Source organism: Cydia amplana, chromosome 10, assembly GCF_948474715.1.
Source record: "Cydia amplana chromosome 10, ilCydAmpl1.1, whole genome shotgun sequence".
Taxonomy (NCBI): Eukaryota; Metazoa; Arthropoda; class Insecta; order Lepidoptera; family Tortricidae; genus Cydia; species Cydia amplana.
Window position 1 is genome coordinate 17973706 of NC_086078.1, and position 20231 is coordinate 17993936.

At 36.5% G+C, this 20231-nt stretch overlaps 1 protein-coding gene across 1 annotated transcript; it reads right to left on the reverse strand.

Annotated features, from left to right (window-relative positions):
• Positions 1 to 5819: 5819 nt before the first annotated feature.
• On the reverse strand, positions 5820 to 6904 carry LOC134651721 (uncharacterized). Its single transcript, XM_063506822.1, has 2 exons — positions 6028 to 6904; positions 5820 to 5887 (listed from the first exon to the last, which is right to left on the reverse strand). The coding sequence occupies exons 1-2, from the start codon at positions 6902 to 6904 to the stop codon at positions 5820 to 5822; spliced, it is 945 nt and encodes a 314-aa protein (XP_063362892.1).
• Between the last annotated feature and the right edge of the window lie 13327 nt (positions 6905 to 20231).

The following is a 20231-nucleotide window of genomic DNA, read 5'->3' on the forward strand; positions in this document are numbered from 1 at the left end:
TATTTATTTTTATATTTTTAAAATATTTGCTATCACGGTTAGTATCACCCTCAAAGTGTTTATCAAAATTAACCCGCAGAACATTTTTTTCAGGAACACTCTCACCCTTGTCATTTCCTAGTAATTTTGGACAGTCTGTAGACAAATGCCCAATTCTATGACAAATATTACACCTTAAAATGGTTTTTGTACATTTAAAACTAAAATGACCTGGTTCCTTACAGTTGTAACACACAATAGATTTTGAATGGGATTTTGGATCTGCATTTGAAACACTTTTTAAGTTATCACTTACCGCATTTGAAGTTTTGAGTTGTTTTGTCCAAGTACCAGAATTAAATTTTTGTTTTTCAGAATCCCGTGATTGTTTGGCAGATTGAAAATATTCCAACACTTGTTCTGGTTGTTGACATTTTAAGGCCTTAGCACCTAACCTAACCGATCTATCATCAATTCCACTCAAAATACAATCTACAGCTCGCTTTCCATGGATATCACAACGATTTAATAAATTTAATTTGGCATAAAAGTAAAGCTCTAAAGATTCATTATACTTAACTCGCTTATTCAGCATTTCTGTTAACAGTTCAGCATAATCATCAACGCTAGGGAATGATTCAATCAATTTTGTTTTCCATTCCGGCCATGTGAATGACATAGATGGTAAAGCTAAATACCAGCTCTTCGCAACACCAGACAATTTGGGTAATGATCTGATCATCTCCCCAGTTATATAATTTTGCACACTCATCTACCTTATTCAACCACATATGTACAGTTTGCTCTTTAACCATTGGGTTAAATTCTGGTATTACATTGCCTAACATAGGAAATTTATTACCCTCTGGCCTGTTATGTTTTAATGTTTTAACTAATTCTCTAAGAAATAACTGATGTTCAGTACCTTGAAATGTATTCTCAATAGACGTCAAAACTGGTTGATTCTCACCACTCTGCTTGGAAGTACCCGGCATGTTGTGTGCATGGTTGCGGCTCCCTGGATTCCGCCTGCTGTGATCAACGCGGCTAGAACTTCGTTCGCTCTGATGATCACATCCGCCGCTCTCACGACCACTGCTATAGCTTCCACTATGGCTCCTATGATGACGACCGCGGCTTCTAGCATGGGAACTACGGCTACGTCGACTACGCTTCGAACTGCGCCGACGGCTGGTACTACGACTCCTTCGGTTCTCGTACTCGCGTTTTCGACTGGGTTTTCTGCTGCGCGTACGATGCCGTTCACGCCTCTCTTCGGACCGACTCCTCCGACCTTCACTGCACGCTACACTGGCACTTCTTCGGTTTTCGTAATCGCGTTTTCGACTGGGTTTTCTGCTGCGCGTACGATGCTGGTCACGCCTCTCTTCAGACCGACTCCTCCGACCTTTACTGCACGCTACACGAGCACTTCTCGAACGCCGATTCCGGTGACGCTTGCGTCTATTCATCGTAACATTTGTACACAATTGTGGGCTTCTTCAGTAATTGTGCCACTTATGAGTTGTAGGGTCTTGTCTTGGTCTTGAATCAAACTCACTTCCAGTAGATATTTTCGTATATTATTAGTGAAAATAATAAGGAAATCAACAGGTATATGTTTTACAGCCAGAAACGTCAATTCTCCCTCTCAATTATCTGTCAGGCTCTTATTAAAAAAATAATATAGTATTGCCATATCAAAATGACGTTACCCAGTTTGACATAGAGTTGTCATATCAAAATCTAATAATACCCTTCACCTACATACAGAGATATAGTGCAGAATTAGTATTAAGGTGTTATACATAGTGTTATCAATAGAAATGACCTTACAAAAGTATGACATTAATGATGACGTTACCACACTTTGTTATTACCATGCAGAGTAAGGTTGGTCCGGCTCTAGCAGAGTAGGTTAAATACCTATTAAGATTAGTTGGCCATATAGAAAATAAATTACATATATACAGGGTGCTTCTTGTAACAGGAGCAATAAATTAAACTAAAGGCTGTACTCCTCAAACTGACCGACATTTGTTCAGCAATTTTTAAAAATTATGAATCTTTTAGACTTCCTCTTTTTCATACAAAATAAATATTGCCTTCAATGTACGCTGATATCAGTTTAAACAAAACAAAATTTGCAGTACATTGCGTTTAGAATAAACTTTAAAATGTAATAAAAATCTAAACTTGAGTTATTTTCAAAAGTTGCTGAACAAATGTTGGTCAGTTTGAGGAGTACAGACTACAGTTTAATTTATTTGGTATCGTTCTCAGCTGTAAAAAAAAATGTTGATTTGCTGGCGCCTACTTCAAAAACGTTACGATTACCAATTTAATGACAATCTCTGAGTAGGTTAGTAAAACTTGGCATCAATGTTTATGTTGAACCAGCATGTATGTGATGTATGATACGTTGAATTTGTCATTGTCATGTGACAATTGTCAACGTGGTGAAAATATCGAAGCCGATTTTTTTCCAAGAACTCTTATTAAATCTTATCAACCCGTCATTATGACCGATAACCTACATACATCGATACCAGAAAATACTAATCTAAAACGAAGTAAATCCACCCTTGATTATCGGAGCAGACCAAAGTAAGGGTGGTACTGGTGGTAGCAAATTAAATAGCTGATGTTATACGCCAAAATAAAATTAGTTGCGCGCACTCGTTGCGCAGTGTCATGTTGAGGGGACAATAATGGCGTTAGGAAATAGGCATTTGAATTTGGCGCGTCATGTCATAAGGCCATGTTGTCAGCGCCATGATTTAAATGGAAACTAGCGACCCGCCCCGGCTTCGCACGGGTTAACAAATTATACATAAACCTTCCTCTTGAATCACTCTATCTATTAAAAAACCGCATCAAAATCCGTTGCGTAGTTTTAAAGATCTAAGCATACATAGCGACAGACAGACAGCGGGAAGCGACTTTGTTTTATACTATTTAGTGATAAGAGCTGGCAAAATACAATAAGGGATTAAACTTTCGTATATAATTTGCAGCAGTAATGCTGCTGGTGCAGCGTTGCAGAAGTGAGATAGGGTAGTTGCGTTAGTTTTCGTCCAAATGAGGAAATTTGAATATAAACCTAAGTTGCTGCACAGATTTGTACGTATTGCAATCCATAATGTCAAAACAATATATCTATCTACATAAAAATGATTTGGAAGTAGAAAATTAAAAATCAAATATATTATTTGCGAATCTGTCAAGTGGACGAAAACTAGAGCATGGACGGAAACTAGCGCAATGACCCTATGAGCGATTTCACTGTAAATTTTCGTGATAATTGAGTAGCTTTCGTAGCTGCTGTAGCATAGAATGTAGGCTTAATTTTGCCGTTAGAACCTAACTTTGCCTCTTGAAAGATAAATCTCATTTGATTTAGAAATTCAGGTCTGTATTACGCAGTGCCTTGCAGCGAATACTTTGATTATGAAACTCAAGAATCACAACAGACATTCACAACGTCCTAACAACCATAAACTTTACAACAATAGTATCTACAATACCCGACATACTCTGAAAATTACTCCAAAGTACCATTTCATTGAATACTTTCTTCGACACGGCCTCTCCAGAACATTCATTCATGGTTTGAACGATAGTTATTCTAGAGTTAGCATGAATGACTGAATGATTTGAATGAGTGAATGGGACAAAGGCAGTGGTGTGTAAAATATCACCGTATTTAGGTAGCGGCATCTTTGACGCGTGAGATGGGTGCTTGTAAATATGTGTGTGGGGCCACGATTTTAGTGACGAGCGATACTGTGCATAAACGTAATAAAATTGAAGCGAATATTTTGGTTTACGTAACCAACGTGCCGGCTTCACTTCTTCTTAAATACTTGACTTTATCCTAAGTGTTGTGGAGTATTACAGGAGTAAAAATTAAAAACGGCTTTCCTGGTTTTAGTACAAGTGTAATGTCTAAATTGACACATACATAGAATAAAAAGAAAAAGCGCCTGCACGTTTTGCAGAGCAATATTACGTATCAGTATAAAGTAAAAATGAGTTCTTAAATTTAAACATGCCCCCGGGGTTGAAAGGAAGCCTTTCAAGCAGAATCGGTAGCCACAGGAAGAGGACAAATCTTGCTGAAAGCGCGTCGAACGACTCCTCCAGCTGTCTTCACATCAGCCACTCGAGATATGCCATCCTGTCCAGGGTGAATGGCTACAATGCGTCCCAGTCTCCATTTCAACGGAGGAAGGTTGTCCTCCTTCAGAACAACGAGGGTATTATTCTTAAGGGACTCATGGTTGAGTCTCCACTTGATTCGTTGTTGCAGTTCTGGAACGTACTCTTTAGTCCAACGAGCCCAGAAATGTTGACGGAGTTGTTCGATTCGGTGGAATCGGGACAGATGCTGATAAGTATGGTCCCGCAGATCCTGCACCGGCAATGACGTCAGTGAGCGTCCGACAAGAAAATGTCCAGGGGTGAGCGCTGAGAGATCGTCCGGGTGTGATGACAGAGGCGTGAGTGGCCGAGAATTCAACAAGGCTTCAATATTGATGAGTGTAGAGTTAAGCTGTTCATAAGTTAAGTTACAGTTGCCCAACACTCGTTGCAAATGGAATTTAACTGATTTGACACCCGCCTCCCAAAGACCCCCGAAGTGAGGTGCATAAGCAGGCAGAAAATGAAATCTAGTATTTTCACTAGCTAACGTCTCAGCCAAAGAGTTGCAGTTTTCCTTCAGAAATTTTGTGATTTCATTATAGGCTCCGACAAATGCAGTGCCGTTATCGGAATACACGTTATCTGGCTGTCCCCGTCGAGACATAAAGCGAGACAGTGCTAACAAATAAGTTTTACTAGTTAAATCTCCCACCAATTCTAAATGTATCGCCTTGGTTGTGAAGCATATAAAAATAGCAACATAAACTTTTACTAGTGCGCAACCACGACCTTGACGGCTGGCTGCCATGAGTGGACCTGCGTAGTCCACGCCCACATTCCTAAACGGGTAGCCTCCAGGTGACAACCGAGAATTTGGCAAATTCCCCATCAATGGAGCAATTACTTGTCCCTTCATGATTTTACATCGCACACATTGATGGTAGCAAGCCTTTGCCAAATTACGACCCCCTATGGGCCAGTAGGTTTCTTTAATTATTGCTAACAACAGCTGGGGCGGTGCATGGAGAAGCCTTTTATGTTCCTGATTAAATAATAATTTTGTGAATCGATGTGTGGACTGTATAATAATGGGATGTTTTTTCTCGTATGGAAATTCTGAATTGGAAAGACGGCCTCCTACACGAATTAAGTTGTCGTTGTCTAGGAATGGGTTGAATTTCAAGAGCTTGCTCTTTTTTGGTAAATTTTGTTTTTTGGATAATATATCATATTCTGAAAATGATTCGCTCTGACTGAGTTTGGTAATTACCTTTAATGAATTATTTAATTCGTCATGATTGAGGTACGTGGACGACGTCGACGTTGCATTTTTGCGGCATTTTTTAATGAAACGGAGAGCGTATGCAAAAGCACGAATGAGCCGCGAGAGGTTAGAGTAACGATTGAAATCTATTAATGGCTCATTAATTATGTTGACGTGCAATGAAACCTCAACGCGGGTTTCAGGCAGCTCATCGCATTGTTTTGTGATAGGATTCGAGGGCCACTGAGCCACGTCTTGTTGCAAGAAACTGGGACCCGACCACCACAAATCTAATGAGTCTATAACGCTTGCATGCAATCCACGGGAAATTAAGTCCGCTGGGTTTTGGTCCGTTGGAACATGCCTCCAAGTACAACTGCCGGTGATTTCTAAAATGTCCGACACTCGGTTCCTAACAAAGGGTTGCAACCTACTTGGCATCATCTTCAACCAACCTAACACTATAGTCGAGTCGGTCCAAAATATCGTGCTTCTTACCTGAGCTCGAAGTGAGGTCATGACCTTATCATACAGATGAGCACTAACCAGAGCACCACACAATTCAAGTCTAGGTATAGTCGTAGGTTTAATCGGACTGACTCGACTTTTTGCGATCAATAACCTAACCAACACCTGACCTTCCTTGTCTACACTACGTACGTACACACAAGCGCCGTACGCGCGTTCAGATGCATCTGAGAAGATGTGTAGATCAAAGGCTACGTGTGAGTTGCAAATGACATGACGAGGGACTCTCACATCATTCAGCGCCGGCAATCCTTCCAAGAGTTCTAACCATTGTTTAGTGATCTCTGGAGACAGTTCTTCTTCCCATGTAATCTTTTGCAGCCATAATCGCTGCAGTAGCATTTTCATGGTGATTACGAATGGAGACAGAAGTCCCAACGGATCAAAGATCTGAGCAATCACTGAGAGCATGTCGCGTTTGGTATTTCCTTTGGAAACTAGTTTTCCTATAGGAAAATACAGCTCATCGGACACAGGATGCCAGCCTAAGCCTAACGTTTTGCTGGGCTCATTTGATCCCATATTCAAATCCACGGAGGATTGAGAGGGTTCACCTAGAAGGCGAGGCTCGTTTGACTTCCACTTACGCAGGTTCATTCCTGCGGAAGAAAGTGCTTGAGTCACTTTATGGCGAATCTCTTCCACCCCAGTAAGCTCATCTCCTCCTGTCAGCAGGTCGTCTACATAAAAATCATGAATGATGATTTCTTTGACTGTCTCATCTTCACAATCTAAGCCTATTTGCTTGAGACACCTGGTGGCTAGGAAGGGAGCACTGGCTGTCCCATAGGACACAGTATTGAGCTCGTGCACTAATAGTGGCTTGGCCTCCGAGCTGCGCCAAAGAATTTTTTGGAGGTGGCGGTCGTCAGGATGCACCCATATCTGACGGTACATCTTCTCCACGTCCGAAGAAATGATGTATCGGTGCTGCCTGAATCTGATAAGGATAGACAGAAGGTCGTCTTGCACAGTGGGTCCGACCATCTGAATGTCATTCAGACTGATACCTGAGGTAGACGGGCTGCTAGCATTATATACGACACGTAGCTTTGTCGTGGAGCTGTCACGCAAAATACCATGGTGGGGTATATAATAACCCTTTTCTACCCTTAAAGCCTGCCTACCATGCGACATGTGACCCAAACTTTCATACTCTGCCATGAAATCAGTATATAAACTTTTAAATGAGGGCTTGGTTTTAATTCTACGTTCCAATGATAGCATGCAATGCTTTGCGCGTTGGAATGAGTCGCCTAAAACACTTTCGCTTTGTTTTAAAGGAAGCCTGACACAGAATCGTCCGTCGGCTAGCCGCGTAGTATTTTCAACGAAATGTTCTTCGCACATTTTCTCCTCAGGTGAATAATGAGACGACTTATGGCTAACCTCTTCGAGTTGCCAAAACCGCGTTAATTGGGTTTGGATGTCGTCGTTACATTTTAAATCATTATTACCTGTGTGCGAGAGACCAGAAGCAAAAAAGCACTGCATACTGGAAGGCAGAAAGTCGGTAATTGCCCGACCAGCAACCAAAAAGCCAAACCGAGTTTCACAGAGCATCGGCAGTCCGGTACCTAGTCTGATGATCTGAGGCTGTGTAGGAAACGAGTCCCAAAACACTTCAGCTCCTAATATTATGTCGACAGGTGCAGGTTTATAAGAGTTTGGATCGGCCAAACAAATGTCGCTTGGGATATTAAGATCAGTCAAATCAATTTGACGACATGGGACGTCATCAGTAAGAGATGGCATGACGTAACAATTTACTGTTACTGAATATGTGTCATTTAAAGATTTAATAGGAAGTAGACACATTTCTGCTATTTTAGTAGTCTGTTTATTTATACCAAGAACAGACGTGTTAATTTGATTCGTTGGTAAATTTAATTTCTCACAAAAACTCTGAGATGTTAGACATGCAAAACTACCATTGTCTAACATGGCGCGAGCGACATGCTCTTTATTGTTGCTATCGTAAACCTTTACTAACGCAGTCGCAAGCATACCATGTTTCCCTTGTCGCGAATTTGAAACCATTTGGGCCGATAATGCCTGTACAGAGGCGGGCGAGGAATCATATGAACAATTTCCTAAGCCAGAATGAGATGCGACGGGCGCGGCAGGTGATAATTGATTACCAGGAAAAATCGATTTATTATTTTTAGTTGAATTATCCTCCTCGCCGCGGCCGGACGCGTAGTCACCGCTCGATCTAGATTTGCAATCGGTAACATGAACTAACGTGTTATGTTTTCGCTTACATAACTTGCATCCCGGCTTTTTGCAATGATTAGCATAATGTCCACCGCGTAAACAGTTATAACAAACCTTTAAACTGGGTAACAATTCCAATCGCGCAGCGTTGCTAAGGGCGAGAAACTGTAAACAACTAGGTAAATAATGTTCACCGCTGCATTTTGGGCACTTAGCGACAGTGTTCTGTTTCGTATCTTGTACGGACATGGTTTTCAGTTTCGGAGTGTTTTTGTGAGAAGTGTTAACTCGACCGGCAGTGTTATTTGTGGACAGTTCCAACGTTTCTAATAAATCAGAGCGATTTCGCATGAATGTTAAAAACGCTTCGAGAGTGATTGGCTTATCTTTATCTAAGCGACCTTTGTATTCTTCCCATTCCCGATACGACTTAGCGTCTAACTTATGTGACACAATGTAAATGAGTAACGTATCCCATTGTTTTACTGGTTCGCCGAGTGATTCTAAGGCAAGCAAGTTTTTGTTCAATTGGTCGATCATACGTTTTAACGCAAATGAAGACTCCTTGGTAATTGTTTCGATATTAAAGATTGCTGAAACATGATTTTGTAGCAATAAACGCTTGTTATCGAAACGATCACATAGGAGCTTCCATGCAGTTTGATAATTTTTAGAACAAAATTCGACCGATTTAACAACCACTGCCGCTGAACCATCCAATGACGATCTCAAATAATGAAACTTATTTATCTCGTCAATTTCGTCATTTGAATGAATTAAGCTTAGGAATGTGTCGTGAAACTCGAGCCAATTTTCGTAAGAACCTGAGAATTTTGGCAACTGTATGACGGGAAGTTTAACTAGCTTATGATTGCTAGCACTTGAGATACTTGCACGTTCGCTACCCAGGTCTTCTTGATTTTTATTAAATGAAGTTAACATATCTTGCGCTTTAGCAATTGCACTGAAGTACTGGGTTTCGAACTCAGTTCGCTCAGATAACTGAATATCAATGCTTGCCGCCAAACATTCTAACTTTAGCTGCACTTCATCGTACTCACTAAATAAGGTTTCCATTCTACTTATTCTTAACTGCAACTCATTGGCGGCAACAGAGGTAAGTGAAGAACTTTCCAAAGAATTCATGTAGTTTGAAAAGTTAGTTAGCCGGCCTTTGTAACTGCCACGTTTTTTGATTAATTCCTTTTCTTCGGTCATTTTGAGAGGCGTGTGTTGTCAACTGAAATGTTATACAATGCAAAATTAACTTAAATGTATAAGCAATGTATGAAAGTACAGTTGTGCCTAAGTTTTACTACGTTAACAGTTTATTCACGTGTATATTGATTTTATTTACTTAGTTTAAATTTTAACACTAATAATTGTATATAAATTTAATGTTTTGAAAGAATTATTTAATACGATTCGAGGTGAAAGCTAACCTATTGTTTTATTTAACACCTACATAGGTATGTCTAATCGTCCAGTTAAATAATGATTTACTTATTTCACAGTTCGTAGATTTATTGGTTAATTAAAAGCCTAGGCAAATATCAGTGAATAACTAATACAGATTAACTAATTACGAAATAAATTTAAAGTGAAGTAGCAATCTGACGTGACAAAGGTTAACCTATCGGTTAGTTACGTGGTTAAATTAAACAATTAAAATGATACTAACCGTATTAAATCGTATCCTTATACTTAATTACTACCTGTATGACGAGTGATGGGTGAAAATTAAGAACACTGAAGGCTTAACTCTGTCTTCAAGTCCGGCAAGCCCACGTGAACACGATCCTCCTTTCCCAAGTCAGCTTGATCTCTTTATTGTCGGACGAATTTCTTAATTTATTCACTCGTCAACTCCTTTTATCATATAATCTGGATTATTTTCTGTATATTCTTAATCCGGCTCGTTCCAGGACCATGTTGTGGAGTATTACAGGAGTAAAAATTAAAAACGGCTTTCCTGGTTTTAGTACAAGTGTAATGTCTAAATTGACACATACATAGAATAAAAAGAAAAAGCGCCTGCACGTTTTGCAGAGCAATATTACGTATCAGTATAAAGTAAAAATGAGTTCTTAAATTTAAACACTAAGTGTATGGTTCATCTTCATTGATTGTCATCTAAAAATTCAAACAAAAAATGCAATACTCCTAGCACCCTGTCAAGATCTATTTTTTATCCTAACTAGGATTCCTGAGCCTTCAAAATCTTCAAATTATTTAAACTTTAAAATACTGTGTAAAAAAATGCACATGTAATTCTAGATATAAATATGTATAATTCTTATTAAATACATATAGTCTGTTATTTTTTCAAAAAATTACGCTATTTCCAAATTATAAATCGTACATTTAGTAGCCTCACAAAATTCTTAAATGCAAGTAGTAGCAACAAAGCATCTTCGCGGCAGCCCCGCCCCCTCTAATTGATTGCATAACTGCCGGCTTTCATTCACACATTCATTCATTCATTCAAATCATTTGACACGAGGCAACAAATCGGCTCTGAACTCCATTGTCATACAATATGCTTTCAACTCCCTCGTGACAGATTTTAAACTTTATTTGTTATGATTTAAGGTAGACATTTAGTTGTGGTTGTCAATAGATTCTCAGTTATCTTATAATGTATTATAGAAAAGAATTTCATGCATGCCTCTTTTTTTGCAAGTTTTCCAGACATAATGTCGCCTTTATAGCGTCTAGTGCTACTTGTGTCATTGTCTGAATGAATGGATAACATTTGCTATGGTGAATGGTTGTGTATGAGTGAACTTATTTTGGCTATTTAGCGATTTGTAATGTTTTTTCTTTTGAATTTGGAATTTTACAACGGTTGCTTAATGGTGCCTGGAGAATTTTTGGATGGCTTTAAAAGGTATCGAGAGACCATGGATTTTAGACTGTTAACCAGGTATATTACCTTTAGATAAGTGTCATATATTTTGCATGACAATATTATACAAATTAAATTGTTTAAAAGAAATTTATAATAATTAATAATAATTTATTTATTTCGGACAAACAAAAGTATCCATAGAGTGTTAGTAATACAAGCAAATATCTTAATCTAGTATTAGTATTTTTACATTATATACATTTATGTTCGGCTAATTAATTTATAATATAGATACCTACCTACACTACTACAGCATAGCAGGTACCTACACTACAAATTGCGCTACACCTTTGATCTGCTCGGTCCAATGCTTTAGCATCGGACAATCATACCTATCAGCAATTTCTCTTAGAATGCTGTTGGGACTACACCTCACACGACTTAGTAATGAATTTAAAGTTATGTTAACTTGTAGGTAATGTTTGATAGCTCAGGTAGATCCAAATTGACGGTACTTTTTTAATAAATTAAAAATATTTTCACTTAATTTTTCTCACGTATTGTACAATTAAGACAATTTTGACTAAAATAAAGACATCATGTAAAACTGTAAAATACAAAATTATTCCGAAATAATAAATAATCAATAAATCATCCATGTAAGTCCAAGCTAAGGTAAGTCCAGACAAACCTAAAGGAAAACCTATGCCTAAGAGTGTACGTAAAGTGCCTCATACACTTAGAAAAGCAACTACTACAAACTTGCCTCTGTTAGAGATAACAATAAAAGTCAGTTTTCCTACAAATTCAAAATTTAAAAGGAATTTGTCCGCTAAAGTCACTACAATGGCAATAAAACGGCGTATAAGCGGAATCTGAAGTCAAAATCAATAAACGTCATATTACAATAATTTACGGCTTATCAATGTGTTGTCCAACCACGACCAATTTATACTATGCGGCTTGATATTTATCCAAATAACTTTGCTTCTAAGTAATATTTCTAAAGTCTAGAAGAAAAATGAAAGTAACTGTATGCTTATTACTGGCTGTTATGACGTTTTGAGTTTAAGAAAAAAAAATTTTGATGCGTTGTCTGACAGCAAATACAAAATGGCCGCTGCGCGCGCCGACCAGCTGCCCGTTTTTGCTCAGACATCATTTGCCGCGTCATTTGCCGTCTCGGCGTCACGCTTTCCACTTATTATCCATTTTTATATCATTTCTACAATAAATTTTATGCCAAATAAAATTCCTGGCCCCTCCCTTTTCCAATAAATAACTGGGAAAAGACAAATTTTTGGACAAAAACAGGTTTTTTTTGTCGCGCGGACCCCCTTTGCGTGAAATTGTCGATCTTTTGTCTGGTAGAGCGGGGAGCTAGTTTTGCGATGAAATTGCGTTTAATGTCGGTTTTTATTTGGATTTGTGGTTTTGCTGGTTTTTTGAGAGCTTAAGTGCGACATTAAGTGCGCCGGATCATTTGTCGTAATTTGGCGCTCGGGATAAATGACAGGGCTTTGGAGTAAGCTTCAAGTGTCCATTTTAATGCGGTTTTATAGCTTTTAAAGGTATTGCTAAATCACCAATTTAAATTGTAACATCAGAAATTAATAATTATTATACTTAGGTTATAGGTTATAGGTATTCGCGGGCTTGGTTTCCGCAACTCGACGTCATATTATTGCGCCTATTTTGCGTGATGCGAATTATTATACTTTTTTTAATCTTTCTTAATCTATATATATAAATGCAAGTGTCCTGACTGACTGACTGACTGACTGACTGACTGACTGACTGATTCATCAACGCAGAGCCGAAACTACAAAAGCTAGAAAGTTAAAATTTGCACACTAGGTTGCATTTATAAAGTGTACAAGAGATAAGAAGCGATTTTGAAAAATTCAACCCCTAAGGGGGTTAAAAAGGGGATGAAATGTAGTATGGGGTTCAAGTTTTATTTTAAGCTAGGAATTTGAAACTTTGTAAAAATGTATTATATTAAAAAACAAGAAAACTAATTTCAGCGTTTTCGAAAACTCATCCCCCAAGGTGGTGAAAAGGGGGTTGAAAGTTTGTATGGAGATCAAATATTTTTGTGAGTGTGGGACTTGAAACTATGTATGTGGGTATATTATTATAAGACAGGAAAAGTAATTTCAGCGTTTCTGAAAATTCATCCCCCGAGGTGGTGAAAAAGGGGTTGAAAGTTTGAATCCATTCAAATGCTTTGAAACTTCTTAGAAAGGCATAATAGCCGATTACAAAAAAAAGTAATTGTGACGTTTTAGGAAATTCAACCCCTAAGGGGGTTAAAAAGGGGATGAAACTTTGCCTTGGGGTGCAAATTTTATTTTAAGCTAGGACCTTGAAACTTCGCAAAAAGGTATTAAATTAAAAAACAACAAAACTGATTTCAAGGTTTTTAAAAAGTCATCCCCCGAGGTGGTGAAAAAGGGGTTGTAAGTTTGTACGGAGATCAAATATTTTTGAGAGTACGGGACTTGAATATTTGTATAAAGCCATATTATTAGAAATCAAGGAAAGTAATTTTAGCGTTTTTAAAAATTCATCCCTTAAAAGGGTTAAAAAGGGGATGAAAGGTTGTATGGGGTTCAAGTTTTATTTTAAGCTAGGAATTTGAAACTTTGTATAAATATATTATATAAAAAAATAAGAAAACTAATTTCAGCGTTTTCGAAAATTCATCCCCCAAGGTGGTGAAAAAGGGGTTGAAAGATTGTATGGAGATCAAATATTTTTGTGATTGTGTGACTTTAAACTTTGTATATGGGTATATTATTATAAGACAGGAAAAGTAATTTCAGCGTTTTTGAAAATTCATCCCCTAACAGGGTTAAAAAGGGGTTGAAAGTTTGAATCCATTACAATGCTTTGAAACTTTTTAGAAAGGCATAATAGCCGATTACAAAAAAAGTAATTGCGACGTTTTAGGAAATTCAACCCCTAAAGGGGAAAAAACGGGGATGAAACTTTATCCTGGGGTGCAAATTTTATTTTAAGCTAGGACCTTGATACTTCGTAAAAAGGTATTAAATTAAAAAACAAGAAAACTAATTTCAGCGTTTTTAAAAATTCATCCCCCAAGGTGGTAAAAAAGGGGTTGAAAATTTGTACGGAGATCAAATATTTTTGAGAGTGCGGGACTTGAATCTTTGTATTTGGGGATATTATTAGAAGACAGGAAAAGTTATTTCAGCGTTTTGTAAAATTCATCCCCTAACAGGGTTAAAAAGGGGTAGAAAGTTTGTATGGAGTTCAAATTTTATTTTAAGCTAGGAACTTGAAACTTCGTAAAAATATATGTTATTAAAATACAAGAAAACTAATTTCAGCGTTTTTGAATATTCATCCCCTAAGGTGGTGAAAAATGGCTTGAAAATTTGTATGGATATCAAACATTTTTTCGAACGCGGGACTTGATTCTTTGTATTTCGGGATATTATTAAAATACAGGAAAAGTAATTTCTGCGTTTTGTAAAATTCATCCCCTAACAGGGTTAAAAGGGGTTGAAAGTTTGAATCCATTACAAATGCTTTGAAACTTCTTAGAAACGCATAATAGCCGATTACAAAAAAAAAATAATTGCAACGTTTTTGGAAATTCAACCCCTGAGGGGGTTAAAAAGGGGATGAAAGTTCGTCTTAGGGTGCAAATATTATTTTAAGCTAGGATTTTGATACTTCGTAAAAAGGAATTAAATTAAAAAACAAGAAAACTAATTTCAGCGTTTTTAAAATTCCCCCAAGGTGGTAAAAAAGGGGTTGAAAATTTGATGAAACTTTGCCTTGGGGTGCAAATTTTATTTTAATCTAGGACCTTGAAACTTCGCTAAATGGTATTAAATTAAAAAACAACAAAACTAATTTCAGCGTTTTTAAAAATTCATCCCCCGAGGTGGTGAAAAAGGGGTTGAAAGTTTGTACGGAGATCAAATATTTTTGAGAGTGCGGGACTTGAATCTTTGTATAAAGCCATATTATTAGAACCCAAGAAAAGTAATTTCAGCGTTTTTAAAAATTCATCCCTTAAAAGGGTTAAAAAGGGGTTGAAAGATTGTGTAGGGTTTAAATTTTATAAAATAAAATTTGTAACCTAGCTACGAATTTGTAACTTTGTAAAAAGTTACTTCATTAAAAGAGAAGAAAACTAATGTCAGCGTTTTGTCAAAATTCAACATTTAAGGTGGTGAAAAAGGGGTTGAAAATTTGTATGGAGGTCAACATTTTTTTTAATGCGGGACTTGAATCTTTGTATAATGACATAATTATTATTAGAATACGAGAAAAGTGATTTCATCGTTTTTAAAAATTCATCCCCTATAAGGGTCCAAAAGGGGTTGAAAGTTTGTATAGGGTTCAAATTTTATTTAAAGCTAGGAACTTGAAACTTCGTAAAAAGGTATTTTATTAAAAAAACAAGAAAACCTATTCAGCGTTTTTAAAAATTCATCCCCCGAGGAGGTTAAAATGGGGTTCATCCTGGTAGAATGTTCGCGATCCCAGGACGCCTCCCCAAACGGCATATTGTGGGAAACGCCGGTGTGGGTTTAGTGGGTAGGCTCCTTCCCTTTTTTCATAACTGAAAAGAGCTGGGAGGCGAGTCCCATATACCCCCCATTATGGGCCCACGTCGGGGCCAGGGGGACGATGCGTAACAGCATTCTCACATTGACAAAAAAAAAGGTTAAAATGGGGTTGAAAGTTTGTATGGAGATCAATTATTTTTGAGAGTGCGGGACTTAAATCTTTGTATAAAGCCATATTATTAGAACACAAGAAAACTAATTTCAGCGTTTTTTAAAATTCATCCCATAACAGGGTTAAAAAGGGGTTGAAAGTTTGTATAGGTTATAATTTTGTTTAAAGCTAGGAACTTGAAGCTTCATAAAAGGTAACAGAAAAGAAAACTAATTTCAGAGTCTTTGATAATTCATCCCCCAAGGTGGTGAAAAGGGGGTTGAAAATTTGTATGGAACCCAAATATTTATTTGAGTGCGGGACTTGAATCGTTGTATAAATGCATATTATGTATTAGAATACAAGAAAAGTAATTTCAGCGTTTTTAAAAATTCATCCCCTAAAGGTTAAGAGTTGGACTTAAACAGGGGTTGAGAGTTGGTAGAGGGTTCAAATTTTATTTAAAGCTAGGAACTTCAAACTTCGTAAATAGGTAGTTAGGTAGTAGGTTTTATTGAATAGTGGACTTGAAAATCTTTTAGGGGTTGAGTGAGATTATATCGAGAACAATTTTATTTAGTTAGGGGCTTGAAACTTCGTAGCCAGGTTGTGAAAGACAAATCTCATGCGTTGTATAATAATTAACAAATGATTAACTGTCCCTACTGCTATCTTTTGCTGCATAATGTTCTAAGCTAATGTAGAATTTATAACCACCAATATACAAATCCACGCGTACGAAGTCGCGGGCAACAGCTAGTCTATATATATAAATGCACGTGTCCTGACTGATTGACTGACTGACTGACTGACTGACTGACTCATCAACGCAGAGCCGAAACTACAAACGCTAGAAAGTTGAAATTTGGACACTAGGTTGCATTTATAAAATGTATAAGAGCTAAGAAGCGATTTTGAGAAATTCAACCCCTAAGGGGGTTAAAAAGGGGATGAAAGTTTGTATGGGGTTCAAGTTTTATTTTGAGCTAGGAAATTGAAACTTCGTAAAAAGATATATTATTAAAATACACGAAAACTAATTTCAGCGTTTTTGAAAATTCATCCCCTAAGGTGGTGAAAAAGGGGTTGAAAGTTTGTATGGATATCAAACATTTTTTTGAGTGCGAGACTTGAAACTTTGTGTATGGAAATATTATTAGAATACAGGAAAAGTAATTTCAGCGTTTTTAAATTTTCATCCCCTAACAGGGTTAAAAAGGGGTTGAAAGTTTGAATCCATTACAAATGCTTTGAAATTTCTAAGAAAGGCATAATAGCCGATTTAAAAAAAAACTTATTGAAACGTTTTTGGAAATTCAACCCCTAAGGGGGTTAAAAAGGGGATGAAAATTCGTCTTGGGGTGCATATTTTATTTCAAGTTAGGAACTTGAAACTTTGTAAAAAGGTATTATATTAAAATGGAAGATAACTAATTTCAGCGTTTTTGAAAATTCATCCCCCAAGGTGGTGAAAAAGGGGTTGAAAGTTTGTATGAACATCAAATATTTTTTTGAGTGCGGGACTTGAATCTTTGTATAAGGGCATATTATAAGAATACAAGAAAAGTAATTTCAGCGTTTTTAAAAATTCATCCCTTAAAAGGGTCAAATAGGGGTTGAAAGTTTGTATGGAGATCAAACATTTTTTTGAGTGCGGGACTTGAATCTTTGCATAAAGGCATATTATTAGAATATAAGAAAAGTAAATTCAGCGTTTTTGCAAATTCATCCCCCAAGGTGGTGAAAAAGGGGATGAAAATTTGTATTAAGACCAAATATTTTTATGACGTGGGACTTGAGTCTTTGTATAAGGGCATATTATTAGAATACAAGAAAAAGAATTTCAGCGTTTTCAAAAATGTATCCCCTAACAGGGTTAAAAAGGGGTTGAAAGTTTGAATCCATTACAAATGCTTTGAAACTTCTTAGAAAGGCATAATAGCCGATTACAAAAAAAAGTAATTGAGACGTTTTTGAAAATTCAACTCCTAAGGGGGTTAAAAATGGAATGAAAGTTTGTCTTGGCGTGCAAATTTTATTTTAAGCTAGGAACTTAAAACTTTGCAAAAAGGTATTAAATTAAAAGACCAGAAAACTGATTTCAGCGTTTTTATCAATTCATCCCCCTAGATGGTGAAAAAGGGGTTGAAAGTTTGTATGGAGATAAAATATTTTTGCGAGTGCGGGATTTGAATCTTTGTATAAGGGCATATTATTAGAATACAAAAAATGATATTTCAGCGTTTTAACAATTCATCCCTTTAAAGGGTTGAAAAGGGGTTGAAAGTTTGTATAGGGTTCAAATTGTCTTTTAAGTTAGGAATTTCTAACTTCGTAAAAAGTTATTTCATTAAAAGAGAAGAAAACTTATTTCTGCGTTTTTAAAAATCCATCCCCCAAGATGGTGAAAAGGTGGTTGAAATTTTTGTATGGAGATAAAATATATTTGTGAGTGCGGGACTTGAATCTTTGTATAAGGACATATTATTAGAATACAAGAAAAGTAATTTCAGCGTTTTTAAAAAGAATCATCCCTTTAAAGGGTTAAAAGGGGGTTAAAAGTTTGTATAGGGTTCAAATTGTCTTTTAAGTTAGGAATTTCTTACTTCGTAAAAAGTTATTTCATTAAAATAAAAGAAAACTAATTTCAGCGTTTTTAAAAATTCATCCCCCAATGTGGTGAAAAAAAAGGTTGAAAGTTTGTATGGAGATTACATATTTTTATGAGTGCGGGACTTGAATCTTTGTATAAAGGCAAATTATTTGAAAACAAGAAAAGTGATTTCAGCGGTTTTAATAATTCATCCCCTAAAAGGGTTAAAAAGGGGTTCAAATTTTATTTAATTCTAGGAACTTAAAACTTTGTTAAAAGGTATTATATTAAAAGAGAAGAAAACTGATTTCAGAGTTTTTGTGAATTCATCCCCCAAGGTGGTGAAAAAGGGGTTGAAAGTTTATGTGAAGGTCAAACATTTATTTTTTGAGTGCGGGACTTGAATCTTTATATAAAGGCATATTATTAGAATACAAGAATGTCCTAAGCTAATGTAGAATAAAATAACCACCAACATACAAATCCACGCGTACGAAGTCGCGGGCAACAGCTAGTTAATATCTAAATGTAAGTAGGTACTTAACATTTAGATATTCTATTTCTTGACCGGAGACATTTTTCGTCTTTCCTTAATATCAAAATTAGAAAAGATCTTGTAACTTGTAACAAACAATATTCCCCTTGGTCGAAGAACTTTTTCTGTGTTAAGTACCTTACCTACAATCTGACACACAAGAGCGTGCCACATATTTTTGCAGCCTTTGAAGAGTAACATATTATTGCAGGCGACTGTACTGCTGTAATAAGAGTACACAAGGCGGACTTACGCATTTTGGCAATATATTTAGACATTGTATAATTGCCAATAATAACTGAACATTACCCGAGAATCAAACACGAGACGCCTCAGGCGCCGCCCGCGCTGCGCGTGTGTCGCACGTGGCTGAAGCACTAATTATAGATCATATAATTATTATACTAACTTCAATAACACGCCAAATTAAAGGGCACAAACTATCGTTGAATATTTCAAAGGATATTCAACTATAATATTCAATTTAAAAGGAATAATATCGCTTGAAATTTTTCATTGACTTGTTAAATTTGATAAGAAACTCGATGTAAATATAACGCGTTTATTAATTATGGAAAAATATAGGGGAAACTGGGGAGGGTTGATCACCCCTTTTGTTTTTAGCATACATTTTCTTAACTATTTGTAGTATTGAAAAACTTTATAGACCATACGACTCAGAATTTATCTCTTCATTAATAGTTTGAATTAGAACAGATTTGTGCAATAAATTAGATCATTATTTAATGAAAACCCATACTGTTGACTTTTACCATGTGTCCCCTATGTAAGGGAGACTTGTTTACCCCTGGTCGGGAGCCTTAATCCTAGGGGGATCAAGTGACCCTGGTTCTTGGGACACATGGTAAACATATTTTTACCATGTCTCCCCATACCAGATTCTCATTGATTATATAACTCGGATCGCTATTAGCAATGCATCTATAATTTGTAAAATACACAGCAAACATATATATATTGCATCTTCCATGCTTTGAAGTTGTATTTCCGGTAATCAGATGTCTAAGCCGAAGGGATCAAGTCTTCCAGATTTGGGGACACTTGGTAAAAAGATTTTAAGTGGCAATGTCATATTTCGAGGGTAGTATCTACATTAATTTATTCACTTTATCTACAGAAAATTAATATATGAAGATATCAAACACATATTAATTCATAATCTTATACTTTTAAAAATCAATGTAATCGTATTATCCATAAAACAACATAAAGTAGGGAATCAATTTTTGTACAAAAAAAAACAAAAATCTAAGTTATTAACGTAAAATTTCTTGTAACAAGCTATTTTTTTTAAAGTTCTTATGAAGGTATTTTTAGCGTCAGATACCTACAGCAATTTTATTTTTTTTACTCATCACTGGTCGTTATTGTTTACTATAATAAATAAGTTTAGAAA

What these genes read in the sequence shown, in the direction of transcription:
- LOC134651721 (XM_063506822.1), bottom strand. Translation starts at nt 6,904, where the DNA reads ATGGTCGGACCCACTGTGCAAGACGACCTTCTGTCTATCCTTATCAGA. An exon ending in ACGTAGTGTAGACAAGGAAG is followed by an intron (nt 5,888 to 6,027) that starts GTCAGGTGTTGG and finishes CTTCGAGCTCAG; the next exon opens with GTAAGAAGCACGATATTTTG.